Source organism: Hetaerina americana, unplaced genomic scaffold (genome assembly GCF_022747635.1).
Source record: "Hetaerina americana unplaced genomic scaffold, ioHetAmer1.1.p SCAF_6, whole genome shotgun sequence".
Classification (NCBI taxonomy): Eukaryota; Metazoa; Arthropoda; class Insecta; order Odonata; family Calopterygidae; genus Hetaerina; species Hetaerina americana.
This window is the reverse complement of record NW_027287205.1, coordinates 13,209,422-13,231,236: the sequence shown is the minus strand read 5'-3', so window position 1 is coordinate 13,231,236 and position 21,815 is coordinate 13,209,422. Positions and strand designations below refer to the sequence as shown.

Below are 21,815 nucleotides of genomic sequence, written 5' to 3'. Positions count from 1 at the left end.
AGACCTATTGGCTACTCATTGAATTTTGACTAATACAGATGGTTGAAAATTATTATGAGTCTATATGTCTCTTTCTGCCATAAATATCACAAAAAATCTGGAGAAGGTATCAAAATATGCCAAACAATTTATTTTGTGGTCATAGAAAGTTTAATTAGGTAGATTTATAATGGTGGGGTTAACTTCTGCAGCTCAATTGATGAATAATAGTCCACCTAATTTTATTTTTGATAGTTTGCATTGAACAAATTAGAAAAATATAAACTAAAAGCGAGCCAGTTTAAGTACATTTTCTTTCATGCACAATGTGATATAGTAATTGACTCCTAGGGATCTCCACTCTCAAGTAAACCCCTACAAATTCTTTTTCATAGCTTCCACCCCCAACCAATCACTAGATGGTGCCTAAAGCGCTTTGGTATACTTTGTCAGAGTTAGTAGTACTTAGTAGAGATGCTATAATTTTGTCTGTAAGAATGAAAATTCCATCTGACCCCATAAGTACTGTTTTGGAAATGTTGGTGCCTGATCAATAGTTTGGAGATATTGAGCAGGAATTGGTACAGTCTCCTTCAGCACTTTGGATTGCATCAATTGAGTGACTTGATTCAAGTATTTTTCAAATCGCTTCTTGCTGCAAACCATGGATCAAATTCTTCTCTCAAATTCAAAAATTCCACATTTATTTATTAAGTAACAAAAACATCAATTTGAGCTTCTTTAAAAACAACCTTAAAAATTCATATGATAATAATACACGACATCTTGTTAGTAACCAGTGGTGCATTCAGAAAAAAATTTCCAAGATAGATTTGAGCAAAATTTATCGTAGGTGATAAATGCACCAAAAGACCTCCTTATGGTAACACTTGATGATCAAACTCCATTCTTTGAGCCTTTGCAATCAAATCTGTAGTTTTACACTTAAATTTGAACATTTTTACACAGAATATGGTAACATTACTGCCTGGGAATTTTGAAATCAAGTGCCCACCCCTACATTCACCTACAAATATTGCAATGATTTCTTTCATACTGATTGCAACTATGATTGTACCACAAATTGAGTCCAAACTACAATCCATTCAAGTAAAATGAAAAAGGCATAATAATGCTTAAAGCATAAACATCTTAAGATTTGCAAAACCTTTTCAATCTGGATGAACATTTACTGGCATTCTTAACTTAATGGCCTCACAGGCAAAACTAATGTTTTCTTCTTCACAAAAGCCAGACTTAATTTTATCTGGTTTAATAACAGATACTTTTATGCATGAAAGAAAAGGATAAGTTTTAACATGGAAACATCACATCATACATTTATTCCAATTACTGTCATTGAAAAGTGCAACAAATTTAAGGCATAAGTTCAATAATTACTTTGGAACAAAATTTGTCGAATTTCATGACACATTCAAGCTAAGAAAATGTTAAATTCATTTTTGAATTTGAAGATTATTGAAAACCAATTAGCCTTTACACATTTGAACATTACTGCTTCCAAAAACAACTTTTGCTCTCGTATATACTACTCGTGTATACACATTGAACAAAAAAACATTGTAATTTTCTATTTTTAAATAATTAATTTCTTAATTTATCACCAAAGCATGGAGCCAAATGTGCCACATTATTCAAAAGATGGACAATTCTTTAGTAATCACTCTCGCAAAACTGATTGTCTCCCAAAAATGAATTGTCTTTGCTCACCAATCTTCTAGACTAAAATATTTTAAAACAGGAATTGGCATCAGATTTTTAACTCAATGAACCTCTGAGCAATAACAATGTTGAGTAGGTTGGGAAAATATGCCAATTGGATGGATGTCTCAGGTTTTTAAAGGAGAGGATTTAAACAGTTCCTAATGCAAGAACTTTTGAATTATAATACTTAAAATGAACATCAGTCCTGCAAAAACTCACCAATACAAAGACACTACTATGCACCCACTTAGAACTACTACGATTAGGATATCACTGAAGCATCCGCATCTTAGCAGCCCCAAAGTCATGTAAATGGTACAGTGTAGTTTCTTTGCTGGGAGATAATGCCAGCAGCAGATTTGGCTGGAGATAGCTAATAATGACTGATTAGTGTGAGAGGATAATGTTCAAGACCATTTTAAAATATGCAACTAATTTCATAGAACATTTCTTAAAATGAGGGTGTATAAGATAAATAATAATATATCACTGAAAGAGCTTTTCTGAAATTATTGAATAAGAGTGAAGGGAAAGAGCATCAACTTTCCTCAATGTTTTTCATTTTTCTTTCCCTAAAAATGTTATTTCCTTGAAATGGTTTGGATTGGCAAAAAGAAAATTTAATACATCTGATTAAAAAATAATCCAGGGTTTTTCCAAGATGTATGCAGAATATTTTTTTAATTAAGAGGAAATTTCAAAGATCTTTGCACATAAATGAATTATTATAATGTATGAATAGGGAATGACATATATTTTCAACTAACAGCCACTTCAACAATATCTGCTGCTGACCTGGAAATAATATGCACCCTTTTGTTCCTTGTAACACATGTTAAATTTGTTTTTAGATTCGTAAAAGATAGTAAATTGAAATAAAATCCATCTTAACCATATGAACAACATAGACATTTTAAGTTCCATTCAATTTCCAAATGATCAAGTATTCAAAGCAAAGTCCTTAGAAAAAGTTACATAAAGTGACATCAACAGACAATTTATGCACCTCAAAATACATCAAATTTAAGGAGAAAAACATCCCCAGTTGATATGTTGAAGAGAATTAGGTTTGCAATGGAACACAAAAAAAATGTTTAACAGTCACCTTCCTCTGCAGTAGCTTTCATACAAACCAGATTCTTACCTGAGGATGCAAATGTCTTTGGCCTTTTTTCCTCCTAGGACCTTTTTTTATCTAATCTAATGACCCATGCAAAATGTGAGGTTTCTCTTCACTTTCTCAATCCAACTTTCAATGTTTTCTGTGCTAATTGGGATGGAGTCTTCAACACAAATATTAAATTAAATCTTCAAATGCAATTTTCATGCAATGTTTGAGCTCCTTATATTGCTAATAAGTTTTTCACAAGAGGCAGTCTGGTTTGCCGTATTGAGCATTTTGTATGTATGATTCTGCATCAATCAGTTTTTCACCCACTTTTACGAATGTCAGAATACTTACTTTTATACAACTTGCATAATCTAAAGCAATGATTACTAGCTCCAAACATTCCAACCACACAAAAGGAAGGGGAATAATTATTTTTTTTAGACACACATACCGCTTTCATATCTTGTATTCACATTTAAAAACCATGCAACGTTTCGTCTCCTCTTTTGGAACGCTGCCCTCTAAATGCCTCCTACCACCCTGCACGCACCCAAGGAGTCATGCGCTGCGTGACACCCCTCCAGTTCCCCCACCTACACTCTTCACACACAGCATGGGGGTTGAAAGACCAAAGTTTTATGGAATGAAAACATAACACAACAAATCACAGATACTCAACTATGTCACACTTGATAGAGATGTTGGGACACGAAGCTATTGAGTACGAAGTCCCTCCACCAGAGCCTCCCCCCCGCCTGCTCTTGTGCCTCTCACTCAACAGCTTCTGGAATATGGGAAGTATCGCAAGGTCCAAGTCTGCATCACTTGAGCCATTGTTGTTCATGCCACGGTTGTTGTTGTGGTTCTGGTGGTGGTGGTGGCCGCTGGGTGCTATGCCTGCTGTGCCATGAGGGCAGCACTTGCCCTGGTGCCTATGGCAGAGGCGTGCCACGTCTGGCGTGCTCTGTACGTGGCCCAGTGGGATGGCACTGCCCTGACCCCGGAGGGAGCCCGCTGCCCTCTCCCGGCTACGCTCTGACACTGAGCGCTGGATCATCGTCACATCTTCTTCTGAAAGACAACACATCATTAAAAGGTTAAAGAGCATGCTCACATAACCATGTGGTACTTGAACATCAAGGGATGAACTTCTCAGAGACCAGTGGAAATTTCTATCCAAGCAGTGTGCCCCCTCTCCACCCCTGGGAATACTATAAAAAATCAGGGTGGGCATGGGATCATGGATGCAAAAAATTCTGATTTTGGTTGGTGCTTCAGGATTAAGAAACACTACATGAAGTTAATAGCCATGGAACGTTCATCAGCTTTGCAGTTGAAAAGAATATGACGCCAAATGTTCATATAAATAACGGCTTGTAATTAGCTAACAATATATCCATAGACAATAATCTATAATTTATTTTCAGGTAACAAATTTTTCAAAGTAATGCAGAATAAAGTGAATCTGTTGATTATAGAGCAATAAAAATAAGTATCACTGTGTTTAATTGTTTAAATAGTATTTTATTTTTGAAACAATAATCATGTGCATGCATTTGAGATAAAATGCTGCACTGAATCTTCGAATTACTAGGAAATGGAAGTTCCAAGATCATTTGAGGTGATTAATGCAATCATAGTTTTGTACTAATATCAAGAATTTTTAAAAGACTTAACTAAATAAAATTATTAATTTTTGTCCAAAATGGAGCATCTCTAATGCATCTCTGCCCCCTCACCCCTGCATGCACCCAAAGAGTCATGTGCAGCAGAATACCCCACTACCATCCGTTTGCTAAGTTCAACATGCTTATTAAACAAACTTGATTATCAAGACTTCACGCAAGCCTCACTCTGCGAGATATTTTACATTTCCTCGGTAGAATTTCAAAACAAATCTAAGGGAAATTGAGAAATAAGGTGGAAGTGTTAAGTTTAGGCAAAAGAAATGACTACTGAGGGAGTTTTTTAGGAAGAATGTTTTAATTAATGCTAGTACATTCTTTAAACACCAAAATATATCTGGTTTAATGATCACTGGTAGAAAACAATAGTTTTGCAAAATGCTTTATTATTACCAATACCAGTTTTAAGAGTCTGATTCATATTAAATATGTAAATCGCCAATGCCTGGTGTGAGTACTCCTTATCATTCATAGCCTAGCATGACTTCAATACATTTGATACAGTTGGCAAATGGAATATCCCACCACCCCTATGTATGGTCCTGAAATGGCACTAGGCCCCTAGGTGGTATTTCTGAAGAAATATCCCTGGTATCTGAGGCCTTTGGTGAATTCACATGCTACTCATGTGTGTGACCACATACCGCCTTCAAGAGACAAGCCCTTACTCTCTGCCATCTGCATTCACATGGCTTCAATGACTATTCAAAGCTGGACATCTTTACCACTGAACTTCAATATATGAGTCACACAGATTAGAAGTTAAGTAGAATTTCAAAATAGGATTTGCCTGTATTTTAATGTATTTATAACCCTTATTTTATTTTTGTACCATTTGCAAATGGTCAAAATTTCATATTGAAATGCATTGAGAAATTTCATAAAATTAACAAGAATTGAAAACCGTATGTTTTCACCAACCAACTTTGCCGAGAGAAAGAGAAGCCTTTCTGCACTCACTGGTCTGGGATCTGTAATAATCCCTCGGATGGGCAAGCAAATTGGGAAGTATGTCCTTAAGGGGTGAAGTACCCCCTTACACACTTACCCCCTTGGTGGAGGGCCCTGGAGACGTTAGGGGAGGATGCCCCGAGTTCCTTCCCACCGCCATAACCACCATCCAGCCCCTCTTCCGATGCATGCCCACTGTCTCTTCGACTGCCCGTACACACCCCTCCCTGCCTCCCACTTCCCCTCCGCCCCCCGCCCCCACTCACACCCATGTACATGTCCACATCCTTGATATAGGGGTCATCAAGGATTGAGGGATTTGAGAAGGAAGGAGGGGGTGGGGGGTGTGAAAACCCAGTATCGATCGGATACATCCTGTGCGACTCGATTGCTGGGAAGTGCTGGTGTCGGCATGCCTTCAACAGCTCCCCCTCTTCCAGCTCCTCATCCTCTGGTAAGACTGGGTTAGCAAACTCAGCCGGCACTGGAGGAGTGAAATCTGGTGGGATGGGGTCCATGATGTTCATCTGATCTGGCACAGGGGGTGGCATCTGGGTGGGGATGATAGTGAATGGCACACTAGTGCGCCGCTGATGCCTCGTCGTCGCCAAGGGCTTTGTTCGGCCCTGCTGCTGGTGGACATCGCCCATCAGCGCTGGGGCGGCACTGGATCGGCGCCCTGAAGAACTTGTGTGAAACCTGGATGGTTGTGAGACACGGATTGAGTTATGAGCTGCAATTCTATGGCACATGCTCCCATTGCAATCCAATGTACATGAAAATATTGCAAGCCATAGATATCAATAATATTAATATAATGGAAATCCTTGATGAAATACCAAAATATGTACATTAACACAAAAATAATTCAAATGGAATAAAAAATCTTCCTACTTTATGGCATTGCATTAGCTCCATGTGCATGATTTTTGCATTGAATGTATGCCTACCTACCCAAGATATATGTTTTTATTTTCTTTTGCCTTCAAATATTTTCTGTTTTTCATTGTATATACAGAAATCCCTGTAAAATATAAAGCAATATGTTTAATGGGTTCTGTAAAACTTATATCAAAATCTTATACTTATCTACAAAATGCTCTGGCCAAGGAAGAAATGTTCTTTGGAAATGATGTTTTCGGAAAATGAGTTTTTGTTGCACAATATATATTTATACATATTATTGCATGCAAAAACTTTTATTTGATTGATAGTATTGTCTGCATAAAACTGCTGAGTATCTAGACAAACGTTTAGACCCACTTCTGTCCTTCTCCAACTTGAGCAGCCCTCTAAAGTCTACCTACTCGTATATTTAACCTGATCTTCTGCTAACTTAAAATTTGTTGCTTGAAAACTTTGAATGGGTCAAGTGAAAGATTTTCCATTCGGCTGGCAAGGAGCCATCAATTAACTAGTTACAAAACTCTCTAAAATATCAGTCTCTGAGTTGATAACCACTAATTGCAGTCATTTTCTTATTGACAGGCATTGAATACAATTACTTATTAATAAAGTTAACTTTGTTAATAAAGTTAACTTTGTTAATAAAGTTAACTTAATCTTTGTCACCGATCTGATACCTACTGAAAATATTTTTTGAAAATTAACTTCTGATTCCAGTCATATCAATCATCAATTTGTGCAAGGCTTTATCACATATATTATAAGCTCTACTATTCTTATTTGGTTGTGATATATAGCAAGGCATTAAAGAACATGAAATGGACTCCAATATTTTGCCAATATATACACTGATGGTATTTCTCTTGCTTTTGTCGTCAAATTATTATCTCCCTGAAAAAATTTACTCGCAGATGAGTCTGCTGTCCTCACTGACCCAAATAATAGGTCAACAATTTGACTTAACTACCATTGATTTATCTTGCTACACCTTTTTCTTTTAAAGCATAAATAAATGAAAAGTGAGGAGGTGACACAAAATTTCCAGTTCTGAAGGGCAGCAGCCTAAAATTATAGCATTTCTAAAAAATCTTTTGTCGTGATTTTATTCAATAAATTCTAATCATGACTCAAAGTAGTTTATTAGTACATCATAAGTTGATATGCTGTATGAATTTGATACTATTCTTTCATTTGTTGAACATTTTGTTTTTTACAAGTTTGAATCTCCCATTTTGCACAATGCAGGAGTATTAACTGGCTATCAATGTTTATTTGCAAAATAAATTTCATGACAACAAACTACAATCTAATTATTGCATGTAAAGGCATTTAAATGCTGCATGTTTCAGAACTTCCATTTAAATAAGCATTTTATGCCTCAATACGAGTTGTATTTTAATTTCATAATGAATTGGAACACTAATGCTCTTGCTTCAGGATATTGAGCTAGCACAATATATAATGCTAAATGAATATAAGTGCCAAATTTGACACAATAGAGAAGTCTATATTACTGTAAGTAAGCTGGTCTGCTACACCAGCGGATAATAATTATAAACCCAACACTAAATGAGAATTCAACTACCTCAACTGAAGCTTAAAAGAAGATGGTACATACATACCAAAACTATGAAAGCCTAGTTTTCTGTTTCAATCCACAAAATTTATTTGCTAAGACTTAAAGCTTGAAAAAAAGTGAATTTTACTCTTAACAAAATTGGAAATATTTCAAAACTACATTATAGCATGATAAACTATTGCAATGGAAACACTAATGCCAATGCAGAAGCAAAATTTGATAATTACATTTTCAAAATCTTCCAGGATAATAATAAAAGTTACATAATGTGAAATCAATAAAGCTTATAGCTAAAGTTAAACAGTGCAAAGTAATTTAAAGGAACTTTTCTTAAGTGTTTCATCTTCAAATAGCATTTTTTAAAAGTTATTTTTAAAATGACTTCTGCTGACAAAATGACAAGTTTTCAATTAAAAATTAATTGCTAGTAAAAAACACTGAAACTAGACTAACTATCAATGCATATCTTTGAAGCTAGTTCATACTTACTACATTCATAAACATGCAAAAAAATAAAAATCAACAAAACAATATACAGAAACATTAATCTAATATAGAAATTCATTCTTTACCCATCATGATGATCCCAGTCCTAATCTGAAGATTTTGGGTCATGTCTACAATTTCAATTCACATAGTAATTATGGCTTTCTCTTTCTATGATACAAACATACCTAGTAAAATCAATGGATGGGAAGCTATGCCTTCATTTTTTTCTTTTTTTTCCACTGAGGCAGAAACCTCTCTCATTAACCCAATACCAAAGCCATTAAGGGAATCACTTCACTTACTTGTGGCTCTTACTGACAGTAGTACAGAAATTATATACAAATGAAAGTGAGGGAATTGGGAGTATGAAGAATTATTTAATCATTGTTATCTTTTGAATTCCAAAGGTTGACATGGCTATATTTAATAGCAAAACTTTTTCCCTTGCAAAACATCTACTTCCCATTTCAGTTTGAAATGTAAACATAATTATATTTTATTTGAGCACTGATAAGTAATGGAAAATATCTTTGACTCCTTTGAAAACCCAAACTCTTACTAACATTTCAAGTAGTACAAGGTTAATGGGTTGATAATTTATGAAAAAATTAATGCATGTAATGTGTCCACAATCAATATGGGTTAGTTGTGAACACATTTCATGAACAACAACTAGATATGGTTAATGATAAGTATGAGGTTTATGTAGATTGTTGATCTTCATAGCAAAATTTGTAACATATAGAGGGGAGTGCATATTGATTTTTTATGAGCCCAAAAGAAGATGCAAAATAAAATGCTGATTTGAAAATATCCTCAACAATACTTGATATAGTGCTCATTAAAACTCTCCATATCAACAATATAGATATAAAATGCGTGGAAAATGGATATAAACACACATAAAAGACAAACAAAAGGCTAGTCAGGGAGGTAGAAGGGCCCAAATACCAAGACAAAGAAGTTTCCTTGACTGGGACTTGAATCACAGGCCTTTGACTTGCATAATGATGCTCTACCAATTAAGATATCAAGAAAATGAAGGTACCACTGAAATTCATGGGGGTTTTAGGCAACCAAATGCGTTGATTCTTTAGCCAAGAGATGGTTCTTGGGAGCTGTTTCACGCATCAACAAAGAAATGGAAAAAAGCACAATGGGAAAAAATAGTCGCGAAAGCAATCATAAAATGTATCAAAGAGTAGGTTCAGTGCTTTTAGAGGCACACATAAGCAAAATAAGGATGTGAGTCACCTTGGCCTGTGATACACATTTACTTATGAAAACCCACTTAAAGGCAAAAAAATATCCATATGGATACAGGTATGTATTAAGAAAAAATATAACACAAGTTTGTGAGTGTGTCAAGGAAGACTACAATGTATCTTCAACCTTACGATTGTATACAGAATATACAGACTAGATGAAAAAAGTAGGAACCGGAAAAAGTCAAAAGTGTCTCCCCAACCCGCTAAGTCTATATGTCTTTGTCTCTCTGGTTTTAAACTCCTTTGACATCTCTCTCATCCATTCATCAACATCAAATGTCTGCCATAACCCCTCCTTTTCCTCTCACTGGGCATCTGATCCTATTCACATCTCCTCCCTGCATATTAAGTAACTTTGTACATCCTCCAAATTAATATCTTATAACTCTGTATGTTTATAAATGATTTTCTGTGATGCAAACAGACAGTTAAACTATCATATTGAATACACTCCAGTCCCTGCTGAGGGGTTGGTGGACAACTCATATTACTACATAACTAACAATATAGTATGAGGTAATTATATAATATCTAATTATATTACAATTAGAAAATATAATTACCTCATAATAGATAATATGTGCAGATAACATTGAAAGTTTAGAAATATTGAAATACAGCCTAATAAAATAATGGACTGGATAAATTATTTTTGTGTGCACAAACTCTTTATTCTGTAGCAATTTACAGGAATATAGGTGAGTGGATCTTATTCATGAAATATGAAAGAACTTTTATAACATAGAATTTTTTAGATTTTTACTGCTTGTTATTTGATTATTTCTCAGAATTATATCATTGCTATTTGTTATTGTAAAGTGTATGTGACATGAAAAGTTGTAGGAAAGAGTAACTCTGATATAGATATTTTACATGTCAGAGTTAGTCCATAGAATCCTACCATATAGCTGCAGAAGTTACAATGATGTTATGATGAAAGAATTTAATAATAGGAAATGTCTGGTCCTCAGTGAAGAACTTAATACTACCTCTAGATAGAGATGACAATATTAGAAATTCACTACTCCACTAAACCAAGGGTACAATGTTGAGAATAAGTCTGAGTGATGGAAACAGCCAGAAAACAGATATGAAGGAGATATTAAGCTATAACTTCAACACACTCCACCATGAGTGTTAATTTATGCCTGATTTTATTACTTAATCAGTCCCAATAAACTGGCTATTGGAATGGTGCTTTTAAATTACTGATGCATCCACCCCTAAAGCCTTGAAAAAATGAATACAAATTCGTAAAGATGCAATCAAAAAAATGTAACGAACAAACGTGTCAGTGGCATCTCTGGGAGATATTAATTCCCCCAAGATAACAGAATTTGTCTGCTACCAACCTCATAAACATAAAAAATAGCTTTCTCCAGCAATTTTACAACATGCATTGGATGCTTTTTAATATTCAATGACATGAAGAAAATTTATTTGGAACTGATACGCCAAACCAGCTGAATTTCTCTATAAAAGGATTAAAAGAATTGTAGAAATTTTATGACTTTGATTTTTCTCCATTTTACACAATTCAGTAATTATAGCAAATATTTTATTTGATCTTTTCATTGAGTTTATCCAATGATGGGTTGTAAAAACACTGTGTGTTGCAAATTCCTAGGGTCACCCGATTCAAAGCTAACTAACTAACACTGCTAAGTAAAGAGGTACCTACAACATAAAACGCCACATCTATCAAGTGATAGTACTAGTACAGTAATAACTTTCAGGGCTGATATCATCAAAAATAAACAAAACACGATGTTAAATTTGGTATATGCTTATCAAGGACATTTAAATGTGGGCATAGAGTTATTTATCTATCAAATTCGCCTTTAGATTACTCATTTACCTGTCAAAATTTTGGAGCTGATCTGGCATATAAATTCAAAAGTAATGAAATCACTCAATATTGAGATAACTGAACTATTGTTGATGATTTATGGAATGTACAGGAATTTTAAATGTGTTTTTTCTTCAAGTTCTACTGTATTATTTAATACACAGTCTAACTGTACATGCTTTAACTGTGTTAGGAATTAGCAAGGAAAAGTACTTACTCCATGGGAAATATGAAACTAGTGCTTAAATAAAGAATGTGTTATTTTTGGGCAATTATGGCACACATTAAAAAGACAGTAATTTACACAACAACATCACTAAGAATGAAATATGCCCTGTGAATATTAGGAGCAGGCTGGCAATATTAAATATGAGGATTTAAACAGATGAAAAAATCTAGAAAAAAGAGAAGCATTCATGTATAAATGCTACAAAAATCTGACACACAGAAAATGGTAGGGCACTTCTATTAGAAGAAAATCAAGGCATTCACTCCAACACTGACAGGTCAAATCAAATATCAAAACCAAAATTTGACAAAAAATGCCACTTCCACATAATTTCACAGTACTGAAAAATTCAATGACTTGAGCTCTACAATCATCACAGCCTCACCTAAAGTGGGGGAGAGAAGGCCCTGCCCTCTTCTGCCCTGAAAGTAATAATTTTTATCAAGAAAATGAGACAAAATCTTTTCTGAGTGAAAACAAAAAGTTTGGTGGCTCTCTTTTACTTTTTAAAAAGCTAGTAATATTAGTTTTTACATGTGAATTTGATTAAGCATTCCAGCAAAATGCAGTGAAATGTACCTTAAAAAAAACAAAAGCATCATTGAGATTGATAAAAATTTGTTTATATATCATGCTAGTATCCATGTCACCTATTTTAACTTCATTCACATGCTTATCAGATTAGCAAACATTTACTTCATATTTTGATGGTAAGGTATTTTCCAAAATCTCAAATTTATTTTGTTTTATTTCATGTAAGCTTTATACATGCATATGAAATTTACACTTAGGTCTATACATCAGGGGAAATTCAAATACCTACTAATAAAAATCAAAATTAATTTAAAATTTAAATCATGAATATGTTAAATATTTAACACATTCATTTATCACTGAATCTTTATTGCGAAATCAACTGAGCATGTCTCAAAAATGTGCTCTTTGCTTCATTATCAATGGTGGTAAACTCAAATGTCATATCACATAATTATACACAAGGTTAATGAATTCCTATGGTTGCTATTTGTCATATTGAAAACTTGTTACAAGAATGATGCTAATAGTATTCATAAGCATAGGAATTCATTAATTAATGGCAGGAAAATGTCAGCAATGTTTTAGATTAAGGATATGAAGCTTAAACGAGGATGCCTGATAAAATTGCTTAAGTTACAAAAGATAATAGCTCTTTTTGGGAGGTAAAATGTAGAAACTCAAGAGAGAGTATTCCTTCAATCTGCATGTTTTTTTTCCACTCATAGACTAGTGTCTTATAGATCAATAATTAAGTTACTATTATTTGGGAAAAATATTAATTCCTTGTGTGTTTCAAAACTTTCTTAATATTGGCTATATTGCTTTATATTAACTTTCTTTTAATAATGCTTCATTAAAAATATTACATGGCAAAACATATCCATTGAGAGGTAATGATTTGATATTAGAACTTACATAATTAGATGTTCAAATTCTACATTCTACCTGAAAATTTAATTATCCATGGAGCTGGATAAGTAGCAATATTTAATGATGATAAAAGTTGAATTCCCTCTAACCATATTCTGAAGCCACTTGAAATCTAGGTATTATCCTTATTTGGGTATTATATTATATTTGTCATGTATCTATATGTATATTGTGGTAACAAATATGAGGGCATAACAGTTTCAGGTTTAACTTGGTGGAATTCCTTCATTATGAGGGTAAAAAGAAACATAAAACTTCCGCAATAAAGATTTAATATTTCACGATCATGGTTTTGATGCTACGCATCATCATCAGGTACCATGCATCAACATTTTTTTGACTTATATAGTCTAGCTCCAAGAGGGGAGTAAGGGCGAGGGGAGGGGGGGGTAAGGTAGGGGGAGTAAGGGAGAGGGGTTAAGTTGAGTTAAGGTGCAGCAGCCTATTAGTGGTCTAGTGGATGGAGAGGGTATGTATTGGAAGGTTACTGGCTCAAATTTGTGAAAGTTTATATTAATTAAATGAAGAATACAATGCAACACTCCACCATTCTTAGAAATAACGATGGGAAAAAACAAACACATTGTGTTCTACATTTAATTAGGGGGGTTTTTTGTCAACAATGGTTTTACCGTTATTTAGGGATGGTCGATGATCTGGTTATTTGGCAAACCCTTCAGTCTGACAGGTTTGAGGTGGTCAATGAAACATTTTAGCCCTCCCATTCCTCCATCCTAAAATTCTTAAAAGACTCCAATATCTTTCCCCCCCCCAACCCTACCCCCATCAAGGCAGTGAAGATGTGATGTGTGAAAATGTCACAACGTTTCACAATAAAACCACTCCATTAATCGTTGTCCCTGGCTGCATGAAATCCACACCTTTTAGGTCCCAAAATGCAGTAGCCATAACCTCAATTGTTGAAGGTTTGCTTGATTTTTTTGGTTTAATTGGTGAGTTTGTGTGCATCCATTTACGTGATTTTTGCTTTGTTTCTGGTGTTTCACATTGAATACTCGTCTCATCTCCAGTCACATTTGATTTCAAAAAGTCTTCTCTTTCAACAGCATAACAGTCAAGGGACGTTAAAGCTGAAGCCATTTGGTGAGTTTTGTGGTTGTGTCAGCATTTTGGGACCCAGCTAGCCCAAAATATTTTGCCACCTAAATGTTCTGTAACAATAGAGTACAGAGAAGACCTTGAAACTTCTGAAAATTCCATAAACAAACCACCTTTGGTGAACCTACAGTTTTCTCTAACCACTATGTCAACTCGTTCAACAAAGAAATCTATAGTAACAGATTTGTGTCCTTGACCTCTTCATCATGCTCATCAATTTGACCATCCTTGAATTTTTGGCTGCATTCATGCAAAACACCATCACTCATAAAGTTTTCTTCATACACTTGGCTCATTCTTCAACGAATTTCTGCAGCACTATTCCCTTCTTCTTTGCCGGAAACAAATAACGCTTCCAAATTTGCACTTGGCAGGAGAATCAATTTAGGTGGCCATGTTTATGTGACTGCTACTCAGCACAGACTGACAAATTAAGCTCGGCGGTATCAGAGCATGTGGAGCCAGTGATGGTCTGTTGCCAGTTGCTGGGTCTGGTGTGTACGTATGCTGTGCCATCGGATGTTGAAAAAAACTGCCCTCGTATGCATGTATATACATATATGTACATATGCATGTATGTATATGTGTGTGTGTGTGTATATATATATATATATATATATATATATATATATATATATATATATATATATATATATATATGAAAATATCAATGATAATACATCCCTATGACATGGAAAAAAATTTATTTTAAAATGGTCAAAAGCAGGAGACTCCAATTAAAAAATGGTGTTTTCAAATTACCAAAAACAGTGGAACCTTGCTTAACAAGCACCTAATGTAACCAGTAATTTGCAGACTGGGCAAAACATTTTTTTTAATGAGTTGCTTAATGAGCAATGTTTCATATAATGAGAGATTAGTAGAGGAGAACTCCCAGAATGATTGCTGTTTCAGTTTGTTTCGCACTTGTTCCGCTAGCATTTCTAAAGTCACTACTGATCACGCATGTTTGCAAACTTGTATTTAGACATATTATTCACGATTTTTTTTACAATGTTCAAAAAAATTTTGTGCATTGTTTTCCAAATGTCGCTAAAGAAATAGTCACAAGAAGACAGCCATAAGAGAATAAAAATAACCATATAAATGAGAAGTAAAATAATTGAAAAGCAAGAATGGAGTGTGAACACGGCTGCACATATAATTGGTTGGCATGAGCAACTTTGCACTTTAATGAGAACTAAATTAAGATGACAGATGCTTCAAAGGGTGGGACAAGAATATCTATTCAATGGTTACATATTCTGAATGATATTATGATATTAAAAGCTTGCTTCTCATATGAATAAACAAAAAAGCAATTGAAAGGTGATACTATTAACGAGTACATCATTTGTGAGAAGGCAAAAGTGGTTTTTGCTGACTTTGTTAAGATGAAGATCATCAATTGCTGGAGTAGAAATATTTCAGAGGACCCTTGGGCTGTTCAAGAGGTTTAAGAGAAGAACAAGCATCCATAGAATTGAGAGGCATGGTGATGCAGTGAGCTCAGACTTAAAGGCAGGAGAGAACTTAATTACTTCAAAGAGATTGTAGATTCTGAAAGTTACCTGCAACAACAGGTTTTCAATGGTGACGACATGTGTTTCTCTGGAAAATAATGCCAAAGCAAACCCACATAACAGCAGAAGAGAATGCATTGCCCGGCTACAAGTCAATGAAAGACCATCTCACACTGCTATTTTGAGCCAATGCAAGTGGCTATTTTAAAACCTAAACCCCTGCTTATTTACCATTCTCAAACTCCATGAGCTTTCTAGAAGTTTAGCATCCAGAGAAGCAGATTAAATGTGATGTGGTGGTGATGGGAAACTTGCATCATGTATTGCACAGCATCTACCTAATAAGGTAGTGCCTATGGGTGCTGCAAATTTATTTAATGATAATACCATGCTACATTTTAACAAAACTTTGAAGCTTAAAAAAAAAACAAATATTTCTAGAGAGCTTTTTAGGAAAAAGAATTAGGAATGTATCATAGATATGAAACTAATTATTTCAATTCTTATTTTATTTCTACAAATTGATTTTGCATTCCACGTTGGTTCATTTTGTGATAGACAAAAAAATGATGATTCATGTTCCTAAACAATGTATTTATGTATGGTTTTCTTTGAATAAACCTTGTACATATTTTTTTTGGAATGGGTTATCATATTTTACAGTAATTTATATTGGGAAAAAACCCCTTAATGAGTAACATTCAGGAACAAATTATGCTTCTTAAAGCAAGGTTCCACTATACACACACTATTTAAATAGCAGCGTTTTGTGATCAGGATCATTGGATTCTATCATTGCCATGCCAGATCAGATTTTTATTTTACGTGCCTAGATCATGAACAATTACCTTTTTATTTATATTTTACAATACTACTTATTACAAAATTAAATATTTTCAAGTATATTCATTTTTACTTTTAGTATTGCTCATTTTGGTTATAGAAACTTTTTAATTCATATTTGTTACATTATTTTGTTGTGAATACTACTGATTTCTTCACATCAACTGTTGCATTCAATCGTTCAATTTACAAAAAGGCAGAATCATGGAAATGCTCTTCATATTAATGCATTCATAGATTCATCAGTGCTTGCAGCTTAGCTACCACCTATAAATACTACATACACTATTTTTAGCTTAACTGGGAATGAAAGGGCACATGCTTTAAGGCTTCATATTTTTACTTGTTTTATCATTCACAAAATTATTTGAGTAATTAAATGTGATGCTATTTAATATTCTACCAATACTTCAATTAAATACTTAAGTGCTGGTTACTGCCAAATTCTATTGTGGAATTAAAAATTCATAGTGTTTCCACTTATTCAGTTATATACACATACTATTGCAAGCAGTGCAGTTGCCCTCTACAATTATTGCTCATAAATACATGACTTATCCACCATGTTGAGGTTCCTGGATGATGGTACAAGTAGGTACTCTGGCCTGGTTCTGATTAAATGTTCTGCATGTTATAGTCACATTCAATATTGAGGCAAAAAGTAATTACAACTTTCAAGAAAATTCTTATTGATACACATATTTATTTACAAGGCAATAGAAACATCAGGGAGCACCCAGACATAATTGTTCTTTTTCATAAAAATACAAATCTGGTTTTGCATGCTTGAAATTTTCATCTAATTCTAAACTGCTATTAATATTAAGCTGAAAAAAGGTAGGGCTTCTACAAATATGTTTGATGTGTTTTGTTGCTGCAGCATTCTTTATTCTTTGTAAATTTTATATAGCAGTGAGCATCTTTAGGAGTGAAGTTGCTCCATGTACTACAAGGAAAACCCTGACCCACAAATTCCCCACCCAAAGGCAACCTGAGAAGCCTCCTTAATATCAGTAATTATGATGATGACATATGGCCACCATCATGATGAAATTGAAACGGAAATAGTCCCTTCTTTCATATAACCCCAGTATCAAATTTTTATTTAGAGTGTGGAGTGCTCCATTATAATTCATAATTAACAAATTAAATTAATCAGTCTAGGACTAGCTGCTTATAAAGTCCACAGGATGTCAATACTCGACTGACACAAAATTTCTATGCTTGCATACAAATTGTCTCAGTGTTTCATATGATTGCTTGTGCTCAATGTCCTTCTACTACATACTATATTTCCCAGTCCATAAGATGCACTTTTTTTGCTCTAAAATCAGCCTATGTCTAATGGTATTGGCGTAACTCCAAACTATACTACACAATCTTGACAACAAAAGCTGATTTGCTGGAAAAAAATACTTTCCAGTTATTATTTATTCCTGCACCAGCCTTTTCTACAAATTTTGATAAAATCACTGTATTAAGCCAGTGCAAGTTCATTGAAAAGCTTGGATACTATTAATTCTAAAATTTTCTTACATTTAAATATAAATACGTTTAAATCAAGAGATTATCATCAGGAGTTCAAATACTGATCAAATCGATTATTCAATCAAGAGAATCATTAATGCCAAAAGAGTTTTGATATTTCCCTGAAAGTACTTCCTAAACAAATCCCAAATAAATGAATCCCTGGGGATGTTGACGGCTGATACGAGAGTACTTTGAAAAGTTCTTGTAATGGAATAGAAATAAATGAGTTACCTGAGTGAAACTTATTTATTTTTCAATGTAATCTCCTTGTAAACTAACTCCCTGAGCACTTGGTTCAGTGACATTCCAATGCCTTAATCACATTTCAAAAATTACATTCTTCAGGCCTGCAAAATACTTGTCTGCTTCGGATGTAAGCCTTTTGTTTGAAGAAATTTCCATCCACTGAGGAACATTTTGAGCGTAGGAAAGATATAAAAACCTGATGGAGCCAAATCAGTTGAATATGGTTTGTGGTAACAATTATTGTCATAGCTCAGTATTTTTGACATGGCAACAATACTTTTGCATGGGCATGCATTGCTTTAATGAAAAATGACTTTCCTCCTTACCAAACCTGGCCTTTTTTGTATATCTTTTGCTGTATTTGGTCCAGGAGGTTGGCATGGTGTTGTTCAGTAATTGTTTGACCAATGGGAAGATAATCTATCTGCAGAATCCCTTTAGCATCCCAGATCACTGAAGCCACCACCTTTCTGGCTGACCGTATTACCTTTGCTTTCTTTGGTAGTGGTCAATCAACATGTTTCCACTGCTTAGACTGCTGTTTTGTCTCTGGGATATAGTAGTGGATCCATGTTTCATCTGTGGTCACAAACTGGCCCAGAAACTCTGGTGTGTTGCTCTTAAATGGGTCAAACATTGTTTGGTAATATTCATTCTGATGCCTTTTTGATCCCATGTCAGGAATCAAGACACCCATCTAGCACATAATTTCCTCATATCCAATTCCAATAAAATATGATATGTCCATTCAGATGACTTCCCTAAAGCTTCAGTGATTTCTCACACTTTCAGTCAGCGATCCTCCATGATCAATTATTGTCTTTTTGCAATACTTTGTGGAGTGGTGGCACATTTTAGCCGGCTACTACATGAATCATCATCTAAGCTGTTTTTGACCGAACTTAAACTCATTTGTCCTCTTGGTGACACTTGAATATGAAGCAGCAAAGCCACCCAAAGAACTCTGAATGCCTGCATGATTTTCCCTTGCTCTTGTACCTTTATTTATGAAGTATTTAAAGACTGCTAAATTCTCAATTTTTTGTATCTTCACAAATCACTGCATGGGAAAAACAACAGAGAGGCGTCCGCACCACAAATTTCTTCCCAGAGCACTGATATGTTACAAGTTCATTCATAAAGGATTACCCAATACTACATATGAAACTCGTTGCACTAGCGTTGAAATCTGGTGGTGATTCTGAGAACCTTTTCAACTACCCTCGTACATTTTACCTCTGCTGATAAACTCAGCATAAAAAAATTTCATTATCGTGTTCCAGTTTGTCCAAAAGCCTGAGAAAAATGTGAAGAACTGGATAATAAATCACAGGAAGAGTGGGATTTCTATTTCAACAAAAATGATTTTAATTAAAGCAAGAAAATAGGCATTTCTATTTATGATTTTTCTGGGACAGCGTCACAATATGATTGATTCATAAAAATATAAGGATTGTGCATATATTCTAGATATAAAATATCACAAAAACTGCAACTTGAATACAGAAGATAGGTTGCAAGGCACCAGCTCATGATGTCACGCTGGTAGAATGAAACAGCCTTCTATTTATAGTGTTTCAGATTAGTTGAAAACATCCTGGCAGAAAGTTAGAATTGAGACAATCATAATATCTTTTTAAAACTGTGAAATCAGCAGTTTGCTTGTTTGAAGTAAAGATGACATTGTGTCTGACAAAAGTTAAAATAATTGCAGAAGCCATTTAGCAGCAATAATGATAAATTCCTCGGATTCTCCAATTAATAAATGTTGACCTACGTATAGGCGCAATTTTTTTAATGTAAAACTTCCATTTTCTTCATATTATGGGTTAACATCAAAATACTATGACCCTTGTCTGTCTGTTGAAGTACTTTTCATAAATGCTTATTTGAAAAATCACAGTGTATCTTATGCACTAGTGCATCTTACGGGCCGGGAAATATGATATATATTTCATGCTGATCTTTAGTTGAGTCGGTGAATATGTTGCTCAATAAATTTTTGCTACACAATTCATGCTAATTAAAAACAATAGCTTTAAATAATTGCAATTAAAATAAAAAATTAACATAATTTTTTATTTACTCAGAACTCTAGGTAAAATTTAATGGTATGGCGTATCTTAAATGAAGATTAAATGAGACCCATTCATGCAGACTTGCATAGAATGCATCTAAGTCATCATTTCCATTTGAAATTACTCAAGGAGAGCTTTGAAGGTAACAAAAATATTTGAGATGCCTTGAGTTCCCTCATGATGGAGTTTCAACTTTAGTACCACATCCTGAAGAAAGCCCTGGAGTTAATGTTCAGACTCCCATTGTGCTGCAGACTACTTAGGTGGAAGCATGCTGAAGTGCGGTGACCTTGATTCCTTTGAGTCCCCTTTCCCTACAGGGAGGAACCTTTTCTCCCCTGAGTTACCGGGCACCCCCTGACCAGGGAGCAACTGAAGGGCCCAATATTGGCACTGCTTCGAGGGGATCATATGTCCTGGGAGGTGCACCCCAGATGCCTCCTTCCCCTCCATTGCCCCCTAGTGCACCTGACCCTTCCTTCTCCTCACCTGGTGGTGGCGGAAGCTGTCTGCGTGGCGTCACTGAAGGAGACCACCTTGGAGAGGGAAGCAGTGGGTGCTGGGTGTAGGGCACAAGGTGACAGGTGCTGTGAGGCATCGCTGTCTGGCTGGCAGTCGTCCCCATCCCGAACTCCACCACCCTTTCCCCCTTCCTCCTCCGTCTCCTCGGGTGTGGTATCCATCACGTGCCCAGAGTCCCCCTCGCCCATTTTCTGGTCCACGGACAGCACCACTGTCTCCTTGGATGCGGAGATGGTGGGTAGCTTGGCAAAGGTGGTCTTCTTCCTGCAATCGCAAGTGGAATGTTCACTACTTGATGCTCTCTCAGTAGTGAAAAGGACTGGGCAGGCACATGCTGCAAAAGCCTCCTTTCTATTCTCATCGTTTGCAACATATTCATGCACAGCACACTTTCTCCATTCCAGTGCCTTCACTTTTGATAAACAATTTGCATTCAGAAACATGCAATAATAATAAATACATGAAATGCCATGAACACTTATATTCACTTTGTCCCTTCCCTTCACCTCTCACTCCCATATACCACACACTTCCTTTGACCTAGGCTTCCTTCAAACACCCCCCCCTAAGGCTGGTAGGCATGACCTCTTCCAAAGCTCTGACTTAATTGATGGCATCTTCAGCCAATGAGCAGTCTCTTGAGGCATGCCACTTGGGGCATTTTTAGTTGAACAACAAGGGAAATTCATTGGTCATTAGATCAGTCATAATTGCCA

General features: G+C 35.1%; 1 protein-coding gene across 1 annotated transcript in view; it reads right to left on the bottom strand.

The window, feature by feature from the left end:
- Window positions 1-215: 215 nt before the first annotated feature.
- The window catches only part of GABA-B-R2 (gamma-aminobutyric acid type B receptor subunit 2), a 480,524-nt gene continuing 458,924 nt past the window's right edge, over window positions 216-21,815 (bottom strand). The window contains exons 16-18 of the mRNA XM_071593934.1: window positions 21,067-21,363; window positions 5,549-6,150; window positions 216-3,886 (exon numbers count right to left, since the gene is read on the bottom strand). Of these exons, the coding sequence (XP_071450035.1) occupies window positions 3,480-3,886; window positions 5,549-6,150; window positions 21,067-21,363 (1,306 nt within the window). The 3' untranslated portion in view covers window positions 216-3,479. The remainder of the gene's footprint in view (window positions 3,887-5,548; window positions 6,151-21,066; window positions 21,364-21,815) is intronic.